The sequence below is a fragment of the Manis javanica genome, chromosome 18 (genome assembly GCF_040802235.1).
Source record: "Manis javanica isolate MJ-LG chromosome 18, MJ_LKY, whole genome shotgun sequence".
Taxonomy (NCBI): domain Eukaryota; kingdom Metazoa; phylum Chordata; class Mammalia; order Pholidota; family Manidae; genus Manis; species Manis javanica.
This window is the reverse complement of record NC_133173.1, coordinates 19601384-19622556: the sequence shown is the minus strand read 5'-3', so window position 1 is coordinate 19622556 and position 21173 is coordinate 19601384. Positions and strand designations below refer to the sequence as shown.

The following is a 21173-nucleotide window of genomic DNA, read 5'->3' as shown; positions in this document are numbered from 1 at the left end:
CATTATGTACAACCTGTCCCCAGTAGTGGATCTAAAGCCAACTGAGATACTGTGTGTCCCTGCCAGCTGCCCCAGGTGAGCTGCACTTGAGGCTGAAACAATGCCCTCTGTAGCGACACAACCATGAGCATCAGAGCTGACACCCTTGGCAACCTGCCTGGGAAGAAGCAACCTATCTCTTCTGAAGGGGCCAGCCAAGTGACTTTAGGCCAGGTGCCCGTGTACCCTACCAGAGCCAAAAAGCCCAGCCCTCAGGGGGCAGGCAAGACAACCAACAGGAACAGTGGACTGGAGCCCCCCTGACCGGCTACAGCCCGATTCTCCCAAGGGCATGTTCCCATATGGGGACATGGCATTTTCACTGCTGCTTTGTTTTGGGCTGCTGCCCTTGGAGGCAACGCCCACAGAACTGGCTGCCTCTCGCAAACTTGCCCCTTCATGTCCACAGGCATCTTCCCCAAGAAGTGGCCCCAAAAGCTCAGTGCACAAGGGGGGCCAAGGGCATCAGGGAGGATGGCCATTATGGGATTCAACGTGCCACCCCTCCCACGATGTGCTGATAGCACAGCCTTCCTCTAGGAGCACAGACACTTCACCCAGGATGACTAGAGGGAGCCGACCCAGCAAACACACCCACAGCACAAGGAGACAAAATTTCTTCCTCAGGAAATGTGTGTCCATACCATGCTGCTCAGATTGCAGCACTCATAGCCTCTGGTCTTCCCAAAGGCGTGTACTCACAACCCTATACCATGCTGAAGAGCCACTAGTGCCAGGAGAGGCTGACCCTCCTGGAGTTACACATTCACTAGGGAAGCTTTGTTCCCACAGCCACAAAGGCCGAAATGGCCTGTTCCCCTAAGCCCTCTGGATTGGGGTGGCAGGTTGGCAGCTGTGGGCCAGTATGTCTCTTTGAGGCCCTGGTAAGAGGACCGTTTGTCCACCACTAGCCTAGAATGGAGACACCGCATGAGCAGTGCTCATTTCCCATAAGACCCCACACATGCACCCTAGGCAGCACCATCTGGCAGGCCCAACATGGCCCAGACACATCCCTGGGTAGAGGAGGACTGTGCCAGGTTCAATCCAGGCTGTGCATGCCAAGGAAGCCTGTGTGGTTATCCTGCAACCCATCCTCTCCATTTGTCTACTCCATGCTCTGCCCTTTGTGCCCAGGATGGAAGCTACTACAGGCTGCGGGCTGCACCAGCAGGTTCAGGCCACAGTCCATGTTTGCCGAACTGACACCTGTATTTGTTGGCCAGTCAAAACACGGGAGCCCTAACCACGGCAGCTCTGCCTCCAAACCCAGGTCATTCACATGTCCTAACAAGGACAATAGCCAAGGACAGGGATTGCTCAAAGCCCAGCCAGGGTCTCTGATCAGAAGCCACGGGAAGCTTCTGCCCTTCAGCCGCCCAGGGAGTTCATTTCAGAGAGCAACCTGGACAACACTCACCCACGCCATGAGCTCACTGTGACTCTGCCAAGGCCACACTTTCTGACTCCTGGAGCTAAGGTGTGAGCTGGCAACTGTGCCCTCCAACATGGACCAGTTCCACCAAGGCATCACCCTGGAGCCCATGGACACCCAACTGATGCAGCAACACTACTGGCCCAAAGAAGGCAGGCTCCCAAAAGCTGACACACTAGGTGGACATCTGCACCCCTGTGACCACGGGGAAGCCATCCCTCTCTCCTGCTTGCTCTGGGTGAGACAAAGTGCTGGACCTCAGATCTGACGAGAACGACAGTAACAAGTTCTCACTCATTTTGTTCAAATTTTCCAAGGAATGCATTATGAAGGAATCATCATTGATCTGAACACTTTCTGGGATGCTGGAGCTTTCGTAAGGCAGGCTGGGTATCTCATCCGGCAAGCCGATGGCCCAGGAGACTTTCAACCACCTGAGGACATAGCACCATGCCCCTGAGCAAGAAGAACTGCCAACCATCCCTGGAGTGGAATCCCGCATTCCACTGGGCTCACAGGAAATATAAGCTCTTAGGCAGTTCTGTGAAATCCTAATACAACTGCTCAACCTTCTGGAACACACATGAATGCTTATTGTTGTGAACATAGAGGGGCATGGTTCCCATTCTGGGTGACAAGTGTTTGGGGCTGCTGCACCCAGATGCACATCGAAGTAGAGGAAGGTCTTCTTCTTTCATGACCGCAAGCCTCACTTGGCCAATGTGTCTGCCAAGTGAACAAACATCACGTGCTCCATAGGCAAAGGGACACAGGTCATCAGGGAACCACTCCCATGCAGCGTTTCCCATGGGCAAGACTCCTGTCTGCACATCTGTCCCTTAGGAATGTCTGAAAGCAGGTGTGATATAACGAGTGTGGGCCAGTGTGAGAGTGTGTGCGCATGTGAGCATGTTCTTGTGCCGACCGAGGTATGCCTCTTGCACAGATGCCAGACCTCATGGTCTGCCACCAGCAGCCACAGGCCAGTGCTCTAAATGGGAGGATGTCACCCTTGACCTCTCCTGGCTACAGAGACAGGCCACAGCACACCTCTGCCACAGCCACACCTTCTGACCACAGCACACCAACGCCTCCCTGACTGTGGATGACTGGTCAACATCGACACTGTGCCCTGTGGCTTGTCACAGGGCAGGCAAACCTCATGGAAACCAGAGGGCACAGGAACCAGGAATCTACCCACATACAGGCTCACGGCACTGGGAATCCACAAGGGCCAGGGAACAGCCCTTGTCCCTCTTGGGGGGCCAATGTACTGAAAGCTGTGCTCATGGTCACGCTGACAAGGCCTTCCTGCCCTACCAGGGCTAGCGGGACACCTGGAGAGCAGGAGAGGTGTTCACGTACCTAGACCCAGGGAGACATGCAGTGAAAGCAGGGAACCTTCCTGTCATGGGTCCGGCATTCCTTCAGCCAGTGCTTTGGAGCTCTTACATGCCAATAAATGTTCCCCCACTGGGCTCCAAGAACCAAAGCAGCATCCCCATGCATGGAAGGCAAGTCTTCTGCCATGTAGCATCAACACTAGGCATCCATGAAGGCTAATAACTGCCAGGAGGCACTGCCATCATCACCAAGTACAACATTGCAAGGGTCTGCCTCAGGTCATGTGTCCAATGACTCCCCCTCGGCTCACTAGCACCACAGTCTCACAGGCCACAAATGCTTCACCCACAACTAAGTGGAAGAATGAGACCAGATCACCACCCATGTACAGAGATGTGAACATTTCCCAATTTTTCAAGGCAGGTGTCTGTCCATGGCAGTGAGCCTCAGAAGGTGGCCTTCACAGTCTCCATGACACCCACAGGCTTCCATGGATGCATGCAAACCCCTGCATGGGATAACGTCAGCCAAATGAACCAGGGAAAATGGAGGCTCCTTGAACAATCCTTTCTATGTGAAATCTGAGTGCCAAAGCAGGTGAGCATTAGTACCAAAGTCCAATAGGTGGTTGGCACCAGGCATGTCCAGCTGGTGCCCAAGAGCCAGGGCACCGTTTCAAGCCACTAAGAAGAGATCCATTGAGTACCATTACTCTGGAATGAAATGTCAAGCAACCACAGGACATCAGCCCATTAACACATACAGGCACCCTAAGCCTTCCCTGGTACACAGCCCCAGGCAGGCCCGTCAGGGTCCACAGAAATGCTGGGAAAGCCTTGAAGAGCAGTCGACACAACAGAAGAGCTTACATCCCATGGGAGCCCATGTGATCACACTGTGACCTCCCCTGTGTGTGCACATGCCTTCCAGTACAGGTCACCAGGGTAAACAGCCTCTTGATTTCAGTGCCAGGTCTCCTGCACAGACCATGCCTGGGCACCCGGCCCCGAGAATGGGTGAGCAAAGGACGGAAGAAGAGCAGCTGCCAACAGAAGTGCCACTGCCATGTCCATTGCCCATGGCCCCACACCCCACAGCACACTACCATTTTCCCACTGAGGCAAAGGGAAGATCAGGTATCGCTCTTGGAGTGAGCCAGGGATCTCATCACAAACCAGTGGAAGCTTCTGTCCTTCTGCTCCCACACGCAAACCACAGGGGCTGTGTGTGCAGCAGGGCCATGGTCAGCAGTTCCAAGCCCCGGGACCATGAGGACTATGTCAATGCATGCTTCCTGCAGCCTAGCCTAGAGATGGGATGGGAGCTGTCCACCATGCCAGCAAGGACTGGCCACTCTACCAAGGTCCACTGACTCACAGAAACCAAACTGACATGTGAAGCCCCCGACCCAGATACACCACTCTCTCCCATGCTGAACCACATGGCGGTGGTTGCATGTGTGTGACCTGGAGGAAGCTGTCCCTGACTCCTGGGGTCCCTGGGAGAGCTAACATGCTGGACCTCAGTTTCGATGAGAACGACAGTAGAGGGTTCTCACTCATTTTGTTCAGATTTCCAAGGAATGCATTAGAGGGAGTCATCATTGATCTGAGCCCATTCTGGGACACTAGATAACATAACAAGCCAGGCTGGGTGGCTCAGCTGGTCAACTACTGAATTCAGAACCCTTCTGGCAGCCTGGATCATCCCAACAAAGCCACTGAGAGAGAGGAACATGAAGACCACTTTTACAGCCACAGTCACTTCCCCCTGGGCACGTGTGGGCAAGCAGCCTCCCGGGCACCTCTACCAAATCCTAGAGCCAACAGCAGAAGCTGGGGCAAAGGGACACATACCTTCGTGAGCTGGGCTTCAGTTTTCCTGGGAATCCCACATGCTGCTGGTCCTCACAGGAGAGGAAGGACTTCGTTTCTTTGCCAATGGTGAGCCTTGCATGGCATGTCCACCTGAGAAGTGTTGAGAAACCACATGCATTCTTGAGAAACCTGCCCAGGATCTCAGGTCACAAGATCTGCTACTGACAGGTGAAGAGGGGAAGACTGGTATCTGCTTATCCTGTCCCTCTGTCCCTCAGGTAGGTTGGAAGGTCTGTATTAGACCATGAGAGGAGGTCGCTGTTCAGGTCTGCATGCAAGTGTGAGCATGAATCTGAGAATGCAGGGGCTTCCACCCTCAAAAATGCATAAGCTATGCACAGATTCATGGCCCCTTGCCTTGCCTGCAAAGGCCAGAAACTGGGGACTTCAAAGAGAAGGATGCCACCTTTGACCTCTAGGGGTGGCTGCAATAGGCCGCAGACCCCCTCTGTCACATGCACCTTCTCTCACAAGCACGCAGACTCTACTACATGCTTTAGTCAGGCTATGTGTGTAATGTCGGTGTGGACGTTGGGTCCCTGCAGGCTGTGACTCACACACACACACACACATACACACTCAGTTGAGCTGCACTGGAAGAACAGCCAGCGACCACAGGAACAAGGACATCTCTGACATACAGGCTGGGACCATTGAGGGAATGGTTCCAGGCCTGAGAGAGTCCAGCTGCATCTTCAGTGCCCCATGGGGGTCCAGGTCAGGCACTTGCTCATGCTAAGCCACTAGGCCCTCAAGCAACACAGGACGACAGCCGACTACACATTGTGCTTGCCCACCATGTCCCGGGGAACAGCTCCAATGAACCTAGGACCCTTTCCTCTCCAGGCACATGGCATGTCTACACCCAGCAACTTTGGGTTCCCTGACCTCCTAGGAAACATTCAGATACGTGGTTGCCTTGTCCAAAGGAGCATCCGAGTGCCCAGCAAGGTCGCGACCCCGACTCCTGCCATGCAACTCTTACCCACATGCAGCAGGAGAGGCAAGCATAGGGAAATGGGACGGAAGGCTCAGTGGAGCTTGACTTCTCTTTGGGCAGCACCCTCAGGATTCAAGTGAGGACCCCACCTTGCGCATGGGTACCTACAGCAAACCCTTCACAGCCATCATCCATGAAGACCAGTGGGAGAAGGGAAATTCTGTCCATATTCTGAACCAGGAGACGCCGACATTAACCATGCTAGACAGACAGATGTCTGTCAATTGCAGGGCGCCTGCGGCCTCTGCACTCCGGGTCTCTCCCATGTGCATGAGTTTCAACGAGTCAGCGCCAGCTCTCTGAGAGAATTGTGTCCCCTGTGCCAGGAAACACAGGCTCTCCTTTATTAAGGCTTTGGCCTGGATACACCAAGTCCTGGGGGACACATGGTCACAGGACATATGACCAAACCCACAGACCTGGGGAAGCCAGCTGCCACTCATCGCCAGTGGCCTCTTCCACCCACTGCATAGAGAGCGCTCAAGCGCTTTGGCTCTGGAATGGACGGGGCACGGGAACCAGTGTCGACTAGAGCCATGCCCTACACGTGGACCCTAGGCCTTCAGTGGTAGGAAGCAAATGGCAGGCATGTCAGGGTCTAGACCACATGCTCTGACAGGGGGTGCCTCAAAACCACACGGCAGTTCCCATGGAAGCACATGTGACCCCATCATAACATGCCGTCCCTGGGCTCTTCCAGCCCCATAGAGGCCGTCAGCCACCACAGTGCCTTGACCTCAGTGCCAGGGATATCTGCACAGTGCAGGGCCGGCCACCGTACGAGTGGGCTGGGAGAGGATGGGAAACAGAACAGCCAGCACATGGACCACATCAGGGCCCAGGACTCCCTCACTTCCAACCTCCCACCTCATGGGCTCCCAGCTCTCCTCCTCGGGACCAGTGGCAAGGACAGGCCTCGTGCTCTGCCTCCCCTGGCATAGAACGCTCCCGTCAGAAACCACGGAAACTTCTGCTCTTCAGCACGAATACTCAGACCTCCAGGGGCTACGCGGGAAGCGGAATGCCACCCCACACAGATCCATGCCATCTTCTTCCTGGGCCTAGGCCAATGCCACCATCTCTGACTCCCTGGACACTGATGCAAACTGGCCTCCAGGCCATCACAGCCTGGACGTCCGGGGAATGGACACCCAGCTAAGGTGGTAAAACTAACGGCCCTACAACGGGAGGCTCTTCCAGGCTCCTTCCCTGGTTGTGGTGCATGAGTGTGGCCTCAGGGAAACTGTCCCTGACCTCTCTGGCCCCTGGGTTAACAAACGTGCTGGACCCTCAGATTCGATGAGAACAACAGTAAGGAGTTCTCACTCATTTTGTTCAGATTTTCCAAGGAATGCATTATTAGGAGTCTTATCGATCCGAGCACAATGTGGGATGCAAGGAAGTGTATCAAGGCAGGCTGGGAGGCAGTGAGGGCCTGCCAGTCCCCTCCCGGCCCTCCAGCAGCCTGGGCAATGCAGACGCTCGCTACTGATCAAGAGGAGCTGTCAGACCACTCTGGAGGCAGCACTGCACACATCGTGGCACACATGAACACGAGTAGCATCTTAGGCAGATTTGTGACAAGAGTGTGTGGCAGCTCTTGGGGCCAGGGGATGCTTACTGCCTTGCGTGATCCACAGCCACAGGGCGCACCCAGGGCAAGCAGCATCCCAACACCCACATGGCTTTCTCCATGCTGTTCAAAATGTTCGCCTTTCCTTTGCCTGTGGCGACCATAACGGCAAGTCCACCTGAGAAGTGTAGAGAAACCGCCTGTCAGCTGGAAAGATGTATGCATGTTCTCAGGTAACATAATCCATGCCAAAGTTTCCCCAGGGGTGGACATGTGTCTCTGCTTGCCCTGTACAGCTAAACCTGGGGAGACTTTGGACTAGAGGGATACCAAGGCAGTGGGTTAGGGTGTATACACATATGTGTGGGTGTGTCAGTGGGTGGTCAAGGGAGGAGCCCAGAGAACCTGAGAAAGCAAGCCTTGCACACAGATCCCTATCCTTATGCCCTGCCGGGCGGATGACCAACCTGTGTCTTCATGGGAAGAAGGCCAAGCTTCACCTCCAGGCGCTGTTCTGATAAGCCACACATTGCCTCTCTCACAGCCACTCCTGACCTAAGCACAGGCACACTGGGTACATCCTCTTCCTGATGGTGGATCTAAACCGACTGAGACACTCTGTGTCCCTGCCAGATGCCCCAGTGGAACTGCAGTTGAGGCAGAGAGGGCGCCCACTGCACTGACACAACCATGGGAATCAGAGCTGGCACCCCTGGGAACCAGCATGGGGCAGAAGCAGCCCATCTCTTCTGAAGTGGTCTAGTGACTTCAGGCCAGGTGCCCATGTACCCTACTGGAGCCAACAAGCCCAGCCTTCAGAGGGCAGGCAGGACAGCCAACAGGAATGGGTGGACTGGAGCCACCCTGACCGGCTACAGCCCGATTCTTCCTAGGTCATGTTCCCATGTGGGGACCTGGCATTTCCACCCCTGCCCCCCAACCCCCCACTATGTTTTGGGCTGCTGACATCTGTGGCAACACCCACACAACTGCTACGTCTCGCAAACTTGCCCCCTCACATCCACAAGGCGTCGTCTCCAAGAAATGGCCTCAAAACAGTTCGCAAGGAGGGCCGAGGGCATCAGGGGGACGGCCACCAGGGATCAGGAGGCTGCAGGAGCCCAGTGCTCAGGATGCCACGTGGCACCTCTCTCGTGACACGATGACAACACAGACCACCTCTAGGAGCACAAACACTTCACCCAGGATGACAAGGGCTTGCTGACCAAGCGAACACATCCACCACACAAGGAGATAAGATTTCGTCCTTGGGGGACGTCTGTCCACACAACAGTTCTGAGACTGTAGCACTCACGGCCTCTGACCTGCCGAAAGCTGTCCACTCACAACCCTATGCCACATTGAGAAGCCACCAATGCCAGGAGAGGCTGTCCCTCCTGGAGTTACACCTTCTCCTGAGAAGCTCTCCTCCCATGGGGACAAAGTCTCAAAGGGCTTGTTCTTCTAAGTCCTCTGGATTGGGGTGGCCGGCTGGCAGCCGTGGGCCAGTGCATCTCTTCAAGGCCCTAGCAAGAGGACCGTTTGTCCACCACTACCCTGGAATGGGGACACCAAGTGAGCAGTGCTCATTTCCTGTAAGACCCCACACATGCACCCCCTGGGTGGCACCATCTGACATCCCCATCATGACCCAGACGCATCCCTGGGAAGCCGAGGACTGCACCAGGTTCAATCCAGACTGTGCATGCCATGGAAGCCTGTGCAACCACACTGCAACCCATCCTCTTGACATGTCCACTCCATGCTCTGCCCTTTGTGCCCAGCAGCTGCTACAGGCTGTGGAATCACATTTATGCCACAGTCCATGTCTGCCCACCTGGCACCTGCATTTGGTGGCCAGGTAAAACACAAGAGGTCTATCTGCTGCAGTCCTACTGCCAAATGCATCTGTTCTCTGCCTTGAACCCCAGGGGCTATTCACATTTCCTTGCCTGGACAGTAGCCAAGCACAGGGATTGCTTAGTGCCCAGCCAGGGTCTCTGATCAGAAGCCAGTGGAATCTTCTGCCTTCAGCGCCTACACCACCACCCTGGGAGGATGTTTCAAAGAGCAACCCGGCCGGCACACATCCATGCCATGAGCTCTCGGGGATTCTGCCAAGGCCACACTCTTGGTCTCCTGGATCTAAGGTGTGAGCTGGCCACAGTGCCTACCAACGTGGACCAGTTCCACCAAGGCCCCACCCCGGGCCCACAGACACCCAACTGATGCAGCAACACTACTGACCCAAAGAAGGCAGGCTCCCCAAAGCTGATGAGCTAGGTGGGTGTTTGCACCCCTGTGACTGCGGGGATGCCATCCCTCTCTCCTGCTTGCCCTGGGTGAGACACAGTGCTGGACCTCAGATCCGATGAGAATGACGGTAGGGAGTTCTCACTCATTTTGTTCAGATTTTCCAAGGAATGCATTGTGAGGGAGTCATCATCGATCCGAGCACTTTCTGAGATGCTGGAGCCTTTGCAAGGCAGGCTGGGCATCTCAGCAGGCATGCTGATGGCCTGGGAGACTTACAGACACCTGGAGGACCCAGAAACACACCCCTGAGTAAGAACCATCATCCATCCCTGGAGTGAAACCCCGCACTCCACAGGGCTCACAGGAACAAGCAGTTCTTAGGAGTTCCCCAAAATCCTAATGCAACTACTCAACCTTCTGTCACAGAGGGGAATGCTTACCATTGCGAGATATTGATGGGGGTGGTTCCCATGCTGGGCAACAACTCTTCAGGGCTGCTGCACATGGACACTCATCAAAGAAGAGGAAGGTCTTCCTCCTTCATGACAGCGAGCCTTGTTTGGCCAATGCATCTGCCAAGTGAAGAAACATCACGTGCTCCATGGGCAAAGGGACCCAGGTCATCAGGGAACCACACCCATGCAGCGATTCCCCTGGGTGAGACTCCTGTCTGCACGTCTGTCCCTTAGGAATGTCTGAAGGCAGATGTGATAGCATGGGTGCGGGCCAGTGTGACCATGGGTGCGTGTGGGAGCATGTTAGTGTGCCAACATGAGGCAGCCCCGTGCACAGATGCCAGACCTCATGGTCTGCCACCATCAGCCAGAGGCCAATGTTCTTAACAGGAGGGTGCCACTGCTGACCTCTCTTTCCTACTGACACAGGCCACGGCACGCCTCCCTCACAGCCACACCTTCTGACCAAAGCACACCAACCCCATGCACCACCACTCCCTGACTGTGAATGACTGTCAACATGGACACTGTGCCCCACGGCCTGTGACAGGGCAACCGAACCCTCACGGGAGCCCAGAGAGCACAGGAACCAGGAATCCATCGAGATTCAGGCTCATGGCACCGGGAATGCACAAGCGTCTGGTAACAGCCTGTATCCCTCACAGGGGGCCAAGGACTGAAGGCCTTGCTCATGCTTATGCTGACCAGGCCTTCCTGCCCTCACTGGGCCATTGGGAAACCTAGAGGTGGGAGGTATTCACATCCCTAGACCCAGGTAGACACTCAGGGAAAGCAGGGCACCTTCCCTGTCAGGGATCTGGCAGTCCTTCAGGCAGCCACTTTGGGGCCCTGAGATACCAAGAAACGTTACCCCACTGGACTCTGTGGACCAAAGGAGCATCCCCAAACATGCAAGGCAATTCTGCCACCATGAAGCCTCAACACTAGGCATCCATGGGGGCCAGTGACTCTCAGGAGGCACTACCATTACCAAGTGTGACTTTGAAAGAGTGGGGCCTCTGGGCATGCGTCCAATGACCCCTCCCTTGGCTCACTGGCACCACAAACAATCTCACAGGACACAAATGCTTCATCCACACCCAAGCGAAAGACTGAGACCAGATAGATCACCTGCATCCAAAGACGTGGACACTTTCTAAGGCAGGCGTCTGTCCATGGCAGTGAGTCTGGGACAGCAGCCCTCAGTCTCTGCCATGCCACTCCACAGGTTTCCACAGACACATGCAATCGCCGCCACGAGAAAACGTCAGCCACATGAGCCAGGGTAAACAGACGGTCCTCGAGCAGTCCTTTCCATGTGAAATCGTGAAATCCGAGTGCCAACGCGGTGGAGCATCAGGACCAAAGTATAACAGGTGGTCAGCACCAGGCATGTCCAGATGGTGCTCGAGGACCAGTGCAGTGTTTCAAGCCACTAAGAAGAAATCTGTTGAGTACCATTACTCTGGAATGAAATGTCAAGTGACCACAGGTCATCAGCCCAACGCCACACACAGGGACCCTACGCCTTCCCTGGAACACAGCCACAGGCAGGCCCATCAGGGTCCATAGAAATGCTGGGAAAGCCTTGAAGAGCGGGAGACACAGCAGGAGAGCTTACATCCCATGGGAGCACATGCAATCACACTGTGACCTCTCCTGTATGTGCACATCTATCCCAGTCCACGCCACCAGGTTAAACAGTCTCACGATTTCAGTGCCAGGTCTCCTGCAGTTCACGCCTGGGCAACCGGCCCCTAGACTGGGCGAGCAGGAGACAGAAGGGGGGCAGCTGCCACCAGATGTGCCACCACCATGTCCATTGCCCATGGCCCCACACCCCACAGCACACTACCATTTTCCCACTGAGGCAAAGGGGAGATCAGGTATCGCTCCTGGAGTAAGCCAGGGATCTCATCACAAACCAGTGGAAGCTTCTGTCCTTCTGCTCCCACACGCAAACCACAGGGGCTGTGTGTGCAGCAGGGCCATGGCCAGCAGTTCCAAGCCCCAGGCTCATGAGGACTATGCCAATGCACACTCCCTGCAGCCTAGCCTAGAAATCGGATGGGAGTTGGTCGCCATGCCAGCCAGGACTGGCCACTCCACAAAGGTCCACAGACTCATGGACACCAAACTAACAACATGAAGCCCCTGACCCGGATACGCCACTCTCTCCCATGCTGAGCTGCAGGGCAGTGCTTGCATGCATTTGATCTGGAGGAAGCTGTCCCTGACTCCTCGGGTCCCTGGGAGAGCTAACGTGCTGGACCTCAGTTTCGATGAGAACGGTAGAGGGTTCTCACTCATTTTGTTCAGATTTCCAAGGAATGCATAAGAGGGAGTCATCATCGATCCAAGCACATTCTGGGACCCTGGATAATATAACAAGCCAGGCTGGGTGCTCAGCCCATCAGCTAGTGAACTCAGACCCCCTGTGGCAGCCTGGATCATCCCAACGAAGCCACTGAAAGAGGAACATGCAGTCCAGTCTTACAGCCCCAGCTGCGTCCCCCTGGGCACGTGCTGGAAAGCAGCCTCTCTGGCACCTCTACCAAATCCTAGAGTCAACAGCAGAAGGTGGGGCAAAGGGACGCTTACCTTCATGAGCTGAGCCTCGGTTTGCGTGAGACTCCTGTGTGCTGCTGGTCCTCACAGGAGAGGAAGGACTTCGCTTCTTTGTCAGTGGTGAGCCTCGCATGGCACGTCCACCTGAGAAGTGTTGAGAAACCACATGCATGCTTGAGAAACCTGCCCAGGATCTCATGCCACAAGATCTGCTGCTGATGGGTGCCCATGGGAAGACTGGCATCTACTTATCCTGTCCCTCTGTCCCTCAGGTAGGATGGAAGGTGTGCATGAGGCCATGAGAGAAGGTCGCTGTTCAGGTCTGTGTGAATGTGAGTGTAAGCATGAGAATGTGGAGGCCTCTACCTTTGAAAAAGCATAGGCTACACACAGATCCTAGCCCCTCAACTTGCCTGCAAAGGCCAGAGACTGACGACTTCAATGAGGATACCACCTTTAACCTCTAGGGGCTGCTGCAATAGGCTGCAGACTCCCTCTCTCACACGCACTTTCCCACACGAGCACGAGGACTCTACTACACACTTTACTCAGACTGTGCCTGTGATGTCAGCATGAACATTGGGTCCCTGCAGGCTGTGACACACACACACACACACACACACAGGTGAGCTGCACTGGAAGAATAGCCGGCCACCACAGAAACAAGGTCGTCGCCGACATACAGGCTGCGACCACTGAGGGAATGGCTCCTGGCCTGAGAGAGCCTGGCCCCTTCTTCAGGGCCCCAAGGGGGTGCAGGTCAGGCGCTTGCTCATGATCACTAAGCCATGAGGCCCTCAAGCAAGAGGGGAGGGCAGCCGGCTGACCAGGGGAACAGCTCCACTGAAACTAGGACCCTCTCCTCTCCAGGCATGTGGCATGTCCACACCCAGCGGCTTTGCGTTCCCGGACCTCCAAGGAAATGTTCAGACACATAGTGTCTTTCTCTAAAGGAGTGTCTTCTTGGCTTCCACTACCTCTCTTACACATAACCAGTTGAAACCACTGAGCCAGTTGACAAGTCCATCTACTACTGTAGTATTACCACACATGTCATTGTTGGTTTGCGGACCATGTAATGCACCACATTATCTCTATGAAAGCTTACATCTAATTGAAAACTTGATGCAAATAATGTTTTCTGTCATTAGCAAAGAAAAAGTTTTTTCATTTGTCCACACCCTTTTGGGACTCCTATGCCCCACCCCCACCCATCGTTGTGTATAAATGGGACTTCTCTTCCTTTACAATGAGAAGACTTAATTCCAAGTCCAGTTAAGAAGAGTAGAGAATTGAAATTCACTCTGAGAAGGAAACACAGTTCTCAGGTATAAAGATCCATGCCAATGTTTTCCTTACGTTAAATCTTTCATATGCTTATTTCTGCCTCTATCCCTCATTTATATCTGATGGGAGGCACCAAGAATGAAGGAATCAATGCAAGTATGTGTACGTGTTCCTATGCAGATAACTCAGCACCTGAAAAAACGTGTCTTGTTCATAGATCCCTGACTTCAAGTCCTGCTACTCAACAGCAGATTAGTGACTACAAAAGCTGGGATGTTCTTTTGACCACTAGGGCTACTGAAATGGGCCATCAAGTCATATCTCATAACCACACTTTCTGACCAGAGCACACATACTCCATGTACACCTTTTTTTTAACCATGGATCTGATGTTAATGTCGACACTGTATCCATGCACTGTCACTGGTTATCTTTTTTTTTTTTTTATTGAAGGGTAGTTGACACACAGTATTACATTAGTTTCAGGTGTACAACACAGTGATTTAACATTTATATACATGATAATTCTAGGTACCAGCTATCACCATACCAAGTTGTTACAATATTTTGACTATATTCCTTATGCTATACATTACATCCTAGTTACTTTTTTATTTTACAATTGGAAGTGTGTACCTTTTTTTTTTTTTTGTGAGGGCATCTCTCATATTTATTGATCAAATGGTTGTTAACCACAATAAAATTCTGTATAGGGGGGTCAATGCTCAATGCACAATCATTAATCCACCCCAAGCCTAATTTTCGTCAGTCTCCAATCTTCTGAAGCATAATGAACAAGTTCTTACATGGAGAACAAATTCTTACATAGTGAATAAGTTACATGGTGAACATTACAAGGGCAGTCATCACAGAGGCCTTTGGTTTTGATCATGCATTATGAACTATAAACAGTTCAAATATGAATATTCATTTGATTTTTATACTTGATTTATATGTGGATACCACATTTCTCTCTTTATTATTATTAATTTTTAATAAAATGCTGAAGTAGTAGGTAGATACAAGATAAAGGTAGAAAACATAGTTTAGTGTTGTAAGAGAGCAAATGTAGATGATCAGGTGTGTGCCTGTAGACTGTGTTAATCCAAGCTAGACAAGGGCAATAAAACATCCACGTATGCAGAAGATCTCTCTCAGAACGGGGGGGGGGGGGGCGGAGGTTCTAAGCCTCACCTCTGTTGAGCCCCATTTTCTCACCTGATATTTTCTCACCTGATGGCCCCCCTGCGACTGTGCCTGTCTTAGGTTGTTCCTCCCTTGAGGAATCTTACCCGTCTCTGGCTAACCAGTCATCTCCTGGGGCCATAGAGGGAAATGTTAAGTTGGTAAGTGAGAGAGAAGCCTTATTGTTTGAAAAGGTTAGCTTTTTACTTCTTTGCATATTTTATGCCCTGTGGCTTCTATGCCCAGCATTTGTCTTGAGGTGTCTTTACCACTTGGAAGAATTATGATACTCGGTAAATTCGATATGAGGCACGAATTCTACTTAAGGGTTATAATTAGGAAGGAAGAAGAAAAGCTATAGAAGTAGCAGGTGGAAGAAAACCTGGGAAGATTGATTACTTCTTTGACATACCTTCTTGTAGAGTAAATTCAGCATGTATAGGTTTTAAACTACTAATTAAATTGCACACACACATTAACATAATAGGAGTACAGTTACATAAACAAAGCATACCTGTAATTACCAGCCATCTCCAGTGGAACCAAGAAAACCAGTTAGGCACCTTAGGCATTTGTGAAAACTTATCTATAATATGGTGAATATTGTCCAACTGAACTTGAACAGTCTGAGAGAAATCAGACAAATTAAAACAACCCATTCCTGGGGACTGTTCACATCCCATATGTTCTTTTAACAGTAGATAGTCTGTAGTTGTAAGATTTTGGAGCACTACAATTTGCACTTCTCCTAATTCTTGGTTGAGATCCAACAGTTTAGATCCTGTCAAATTTGTTGTTTTGCTGTATGCACAGGCCAGCTTAGATATCTCCTTTTTCATTCCCATGGCAAGTCCAGGAACTGGTGGGATGAGTGCATCTACACCTGTAGCAGCGCATGGATCTTTGTTGGGGTTTTTTGATGGTCATCTTCTGGCATGAGTCTTCCCGAGAGTGCTGATGTCAGAAGTTCTTTTTCATATCGTATCTTAGTTCATTTTCGGGGTAGCCAAATTAGGCTTTGATCCTCTGTATAAACACAAAGAGACCCTTTGCCTACACTTTTATATCCCCTTTATATCATTGTGTAGAACTCATTGGAGGTCACAACACAGGAACTGCTTTTTTTTTTATCATTAATCTACACTTACATGACGCATATTTTGTTTACTATGATCTCCCCTATACCAGGTCCCCCCTATATACTCCTTTACAGCCACTGTCCATCAGCATAGCAAAATGTTGTAGAATCACTACTTGTCTTCTCTGTGTTGTACAGCCCTCCCTTTTCTCCCACCCCCCCATGCATGCTAATTTTAATACCCCCCTTTTTCTCCCCCTCCCTTATCCCTCCCTGCCCACCCATCCTCCCCAGTCCCTTTCCCTTTGGTACCTGTTAGTCCATTCTTGAGTTCTGTGATTCTGCTGCTGTTTTGTTCCTTCAGTTTTTCCTTTGTTCTTATACTCCACAGATGAGTGAAATCATTTGGTATTTCTCTTTCTCTGCTTGGCTTGTTTCACTGAGCATAATATCTTCCAGCTCCATCCATGTTGCTGCAAATGGTAGGATTTGCCCTCTTCTTATGGCTGAGTAGTATTCCATTGTGTATATGTACCACATCTTCTTTATCTATTCATCTGTCGATGGACATTTAGGTTGCTTCCACTTCTTGGCTATTGTAAATAGTGCTGCGATAAACATAGGGGTGCATTGGTCTTTCTCATACTTGATTGCTGCATTCTTAGGGTAAATTCCTAGGAGTGCAGTTCCTGGGTCAAATGGTAAGTCTATTTTGAGCATTTTGATGTACCTCCATACTGCTTTCCACAATGGTTGAACTAATTTACATTCCCACCAGCAGTGTAGGAGGGTTCCCCTTTCTCCACAGCCTCGCCAACATTTGTTGTTGTTTGCCTTTTGGATGGCAGCCATCCTTACTGGTGTGAGGTGATACCTCATTGTAGTTTTAATTTGCATTTCTCTGATAATTAGTGATGTGGAGCATCTTTTCATGTGTCTGCTGGCCATCTGAATTTCTTCTTTGGAGAACTGTCTTTTCAGTTCCTCTGCCCATTTTTTAATTGGGTTATTTGTTTTTTGTTTGTTGAGGCGGGTGAGCTCTTTATATATTCTGGACGTCAAGCCTTTATCGGATCTGTCATTTTCAAATATATTCTCCCATATTGTAGGGTTCCTTTTTGTTCTATTGATGGTGTCTTTTGCTGTACAGAAGCTTTTCAGCTTAATGTAGTCCCACTTGTTCATTTTTGCTGTTGTTTTCCTTGCCTAGGGAGATATGTTCAAGAAGAGGTCACTCATGTTTATGTCTAAGAGGTTTTTGCCTATGTTTTTTTCCAAGAGTTTAATGGTTTCATGACTTACTTTCAGGTCTTTGATCCATTTTGAGTTTACTTTTGTATATGGGGTTAGGCAATAGTCCAGTTTCATTCTCCTACATGTAGCTGTCCAGTTTTGCCAGCACCATCTGTTGAAGAGACTGTCATTTTGCCATTGTATGTCCATGGCTCCTTTATCAAATGTTAATTGACCATATATGTCTGGGTTAATGTCTGGATTCTCTAGTCTGTTCCATTGGTCTGTGGCTCTGTTCTTGTGCCAGTACCAAATTGTCTTGATTACTGTAGCTTTGTAGTAGAGCTTGAAGTTGGGGAGTGAGATCCCCCCTACTTTATTCTTCTTTCTAAGGATTGCTTTGGTTATTTGGGGTCTTTGGTGATTCCATATGAATTTTTGAATTATTTGTTCCAGTTCATTGATGAATGTTGCTGGTAGTTTCATAGGGATTGCATCAAATTTGTATATTGCTTTGGGCAGGATGGCCATTTTGAAGATATTAATTCTTCCTAGCCACGAGCATGGGATGCGTTTCCATCTGTTAGTGTCCCCTTTAATTTCTCTTAAGAGTGACTTGTAGTTTTCAGAGTATAAGTCTTTCACTTCTTTGGTTAGGTTTATTCCTAGGTATTTAATTTTTTTTGATGCAATTGTGAATGGAGTTGTTTTCCTGATTTCTCTTTCTGTTGGTTCATTGTTAGTGTATAGGAAAGCCACAAATTTCTGTGTGTTGATTTTGTATCCTGCAACTTTGTTGTATTCCGATATCAGTTCTAGTAGTTTTGGGGTGGAGTCTTTAGGGTTTTTTATGTACAGTATCATGTCATCTGCAAATAGTGACAGTTTAACTTCTTCTTTACCAATATGGATTCCTTGTATTTTTTTGTTTTGTCTGATTGCCGTGGCTAGGACCTCCAGTACTATGTTAACAGTCGGGAGAGTGGGCATCCCTGTCTAGTTCCCGATCTCAGAGGAAATGCTTTCAGCTTCTCGCTGTTCAGTATGATGTTAGCTATGGGTTTATGATATATGGCCTTTATTATGTTGAGGTACTTGCCCTCTATTCCCATTTTGCTGAGAGTTTTTATCATGAATGGATGTTGAACTTTGTCAAATGCTTTTTCAGCATCTATGGAGATGATCATGTGGTTTTTGTCTTTCCTTTTGTTGATGTGGTGAATGATGTTGATGGACTTTCGAATGTTGTGCCATCCTTGCATCCCTGGGATGAAACCCACTTGGTCATGGTGTACGATCCTTTTGATGTATTTTTGAATTCGGTTTGCTAATATTTTGTTGAGTATTTTTGCATCTACGTTCATCAGGGATATTGGTCTGTAGTTTTCTTTTTTGGTGGGGTCTTTGCCTGGTTTTGGTATTAGGGTGATGTTAGCTTCATAGAATGAGTTTGGGAGTATCCCCTCCTCTTCTATTTTTTGGAAAACTTTAGGGAGAATGGGTATTATGTCTTCCCTGTATGTCTGATAAAATTCTGAGGTAAATCCATCTGGCCCTGGGGTTTTGTTCTTTGGTAGTTTTTTTGATTACCACTTCAATTTCATTGCTGGTAATTGGTCTGTTTAGTTTTCTGTTTCTTTGTGGGTCAGTCTTGGAAGATTGTATTTTTCTAGGAAGTTGTCCATTTCTCCTAGGTTTCCCAGCTTGTTAGCATATAGGTTTTCATAGTACTCTCTAATAATTCTTTGTATTTCTGTGGGGTCCATCGTGATTTTTCCTTTCTCGTTTCTGATACTGTTGATTTGTGTTGACTCTCTTTTCCTCTTAAGAAGTCTGGCTAGAGGCTTGTCTATTTTGTTTATTTTCTCGAAGAACCAGCTCTTGGTTTCATTGATTTTTGCTATTGTTTTATTCTTCTCAATTTTATTTATTTCTTCTCTGATCTTTATTATGTCCCTTCTTCTGCTGACCTTAGGCCTCATTTGTTCTTCTCTTTCCAATTTCGATAATCTTGACATTAGACCTTTCATTTGGGATTTTTCTTCCTTTTTTAAATATGCTTGGATTGCTATATACTTTCCTCTTAAGACTGCTTTTGCTGTGTCCCACAGAAGTTGGGGCTCAGTGTTGTTGTTGTTGTTTGTTTCCATATATTTGTGGATCTCCATTTTGATTTGGTCATTGATCCATTGATTATTTAAGAGCATGTTGTTAACCCTCCATGTGTTTATGAGCCTTTTTGCTTTCTTTGTACAGTTTATTTCTAGTTTTATGCCTTTGTGGTCTGAAAAGTTGGTTGGTAGGATTTCAATCTTTTGGAATTTACTGAGGCTCTTTTTGTGGCCTAGTATGTGGTCTATTCTGGAGAATGTTCCATGTGCACTTGAGAAGAATGTGTATCCTGTTGCTTTTGGATGTAGAGTTCTGTAGATGTCTATTAGGTCCACCTGTTCTAGTGTGTTGTTCACTGCCTCTGTGTCCTTACTTATTTTCTGTCTGGTGGATCTGTCCTTTGGAGTCAGTGGTGTGTTGAAGTCTCCCAAAATGAATGTATTGCATTCTATTTCCTCCTTTAGTTCTGTTAATATTTGTTTCAGGTATGTTGGTGCTCCTGTATTGGGTGCATATATATTTATAATGGTTATATCCTCTTGTTGGACTGAGCCCTTTATCATTATGTAATGTCCTTCTCTGTCTTCTGTTACTTTCTTTATTTTGAAGTCTGTCTTGTCTGATACCAGAATTGCAACACCTGCTTTCTTCTCTTTGTTGTTTGCCTGAAATATCTTTTTCCATCCCTTGACTTTAAGTCTGTGCATGTCTTTGGGTTTGAGGTGAGTCTCTTGTAAGCAGCATATGGATGGATCTTGCTTTTTTATCCATTCTATTACTCTGTGTCTTTTGATTGGTGCATTCAGTCCATTTACATTTAGGGTGATTATTGAAAGGTATGAACTTATTGCCATTTCGGGCTTTAAGTTTGTGGTTACCAAAGGTTCACGGTTTGCTTCTTTACTATCTTACTGTCTAACTTAACTTGCTTGTTGAGCTATTATACACACGGTCTGATGATTCTTTATTTCTCTCTCTTCTTATTCCTCCTCCTCCATTCTTCATATGTTGGGTGTTTTGTTCTGTGCTCTTTTTAGGAGTGCTCCCATCTAGAGCAGTCCCTGTAAGATGCCCTGTAGAGGTGGTTTGTGGGAGGCAAATTCCCTCAACTTTTGCTTGTCTGGGTATTGTTTAATCCCTCCTTCATATTTAAATGATTTTCTTGCTGAATACAGTAGTCTTGGTTTGAGGCCCTTCTGTTTCATTGCATTAAGTATATCATGCCATTCTCTTCTGGCCTGTAGGGTTTCTGTTGAGAAGTCTGATGATAGCCTGATGGGTTTTCCTTTGTAGGTAACCTTTTTTTTCTCTCTGGCTGCCTTTAATACTTTGTGCTTGTCTTTGATCTTTGCCATTTTAATTATTATGTGTCTTGGTGTTGCCCTCCTTGGATCCCTTGTCATGGGAGTTCTGTGTACCTCTGTGGTCTGAGAGGCCATTTCTTCCCCTAGTTTGGGGAAGTTTTCAGCAATTATTTCTTCAAAGACACTTTCTATCCCTTTTTCTCTCTTCTTCTTCTTCTGGTATTCCTATAATGCGTATATTTTTCCTTTTTGATTGGTCACTCAGCTCTCTTAGGATTCTTTCATTCCTGGAGATCCTTTTATCTCTCTCTGCATCAGCTTCTCTGCATTCCTGTTCTCTGTTTTCTAGTCCATTAATGGTCTCTTACATTTTGTCCATTCTGTTTTGAAGTCCTTCCAGAGCTTGTTTTATTTCTGTATTCTCCTT

General features: G+C 49.2%; 1 protein-coding gene and 5 non-coding genes across 6 annotated transcripts in view; all 6 read right to left on the bottom strand.

The window, feature by feature from the left end:
• LOC108405747 (uncharacterized) overlaps positions 1 to 10045 on the bottom strand; it is a 51524-nt gene extending 41479 nt beyond the window's left edge. The window contains exons 1-3 of the mRNA XM_073227179.1: positions 9965 to 10045; positions 7317 to 7446; positions 4675 to 4785 (exon numbers count right to left, since the gene is read on the bottom strand). Coding sequence (XP_073083280.1) covers positions 4675 to 4785; positions 7317 to 7432 — 227 coding nt within the window. The 5' untranslated portion in view covers positions 7433 to 7446; positions 9965 to 10045. The remainder of the gene's footprint in view (positions 1 to 4674; positions 4786 to 7316; positions 7447 to 9964) is intronic.
• On the bottom strand, positions 1728 to 1822 carry LOC118972077 (small nucleolar RNA SNORD116). The gene has a single exon (XR_005060888.1). It is a non-coding gene; the product is annotated as a small nucleolar RNA SNORD116 (small nucleolar RNA).
• Positions 4336 to 4428, bottom strand: LOC118972073 (small nucleolar RNA SNORD116). The gene has a single exon (XR_005060884.1). It is a non-coding gene; the product is annotated as a small nucleolar RNA SNORD116 (small nucleolar RNA).
• LOC118972078 (small nucleolar RNA SNORD116) lies at positions 6980 to 7073 on the bottom strand. The gene has a single exon (XR_005060889.1). It is a non-coding gene; the product is annotated as a small nucleolar RNA SNORD116 (small nucleolar RNA).
• LOC118972071 (small nucleolar RNA SNORD116) lies at positions 9626 to 9720 on the bottom strand. Its single transcript, XR_005060882.1, has one exon. It is a non-coding gene; the product is annotated as a small nucleolar RNA SNORD116 (small nucleolar RNA).
• A 2202-nt stretch (positions 10046 to 12247) lies between the features above and the next one.
• LOC118972076 (small nucleolar RNA SNORD116) lies at positions 12248 to 12337 on the bottom strand. The gene has a single exon (XR_005060887.1). It is a non-coding gene; the product is annotated as a small nucleolar RNA SNORD116 (small nucleolar RNA).
• Between the last annotated feature and the right edge of the window lie 8836 nt (positions 12338 to 21173).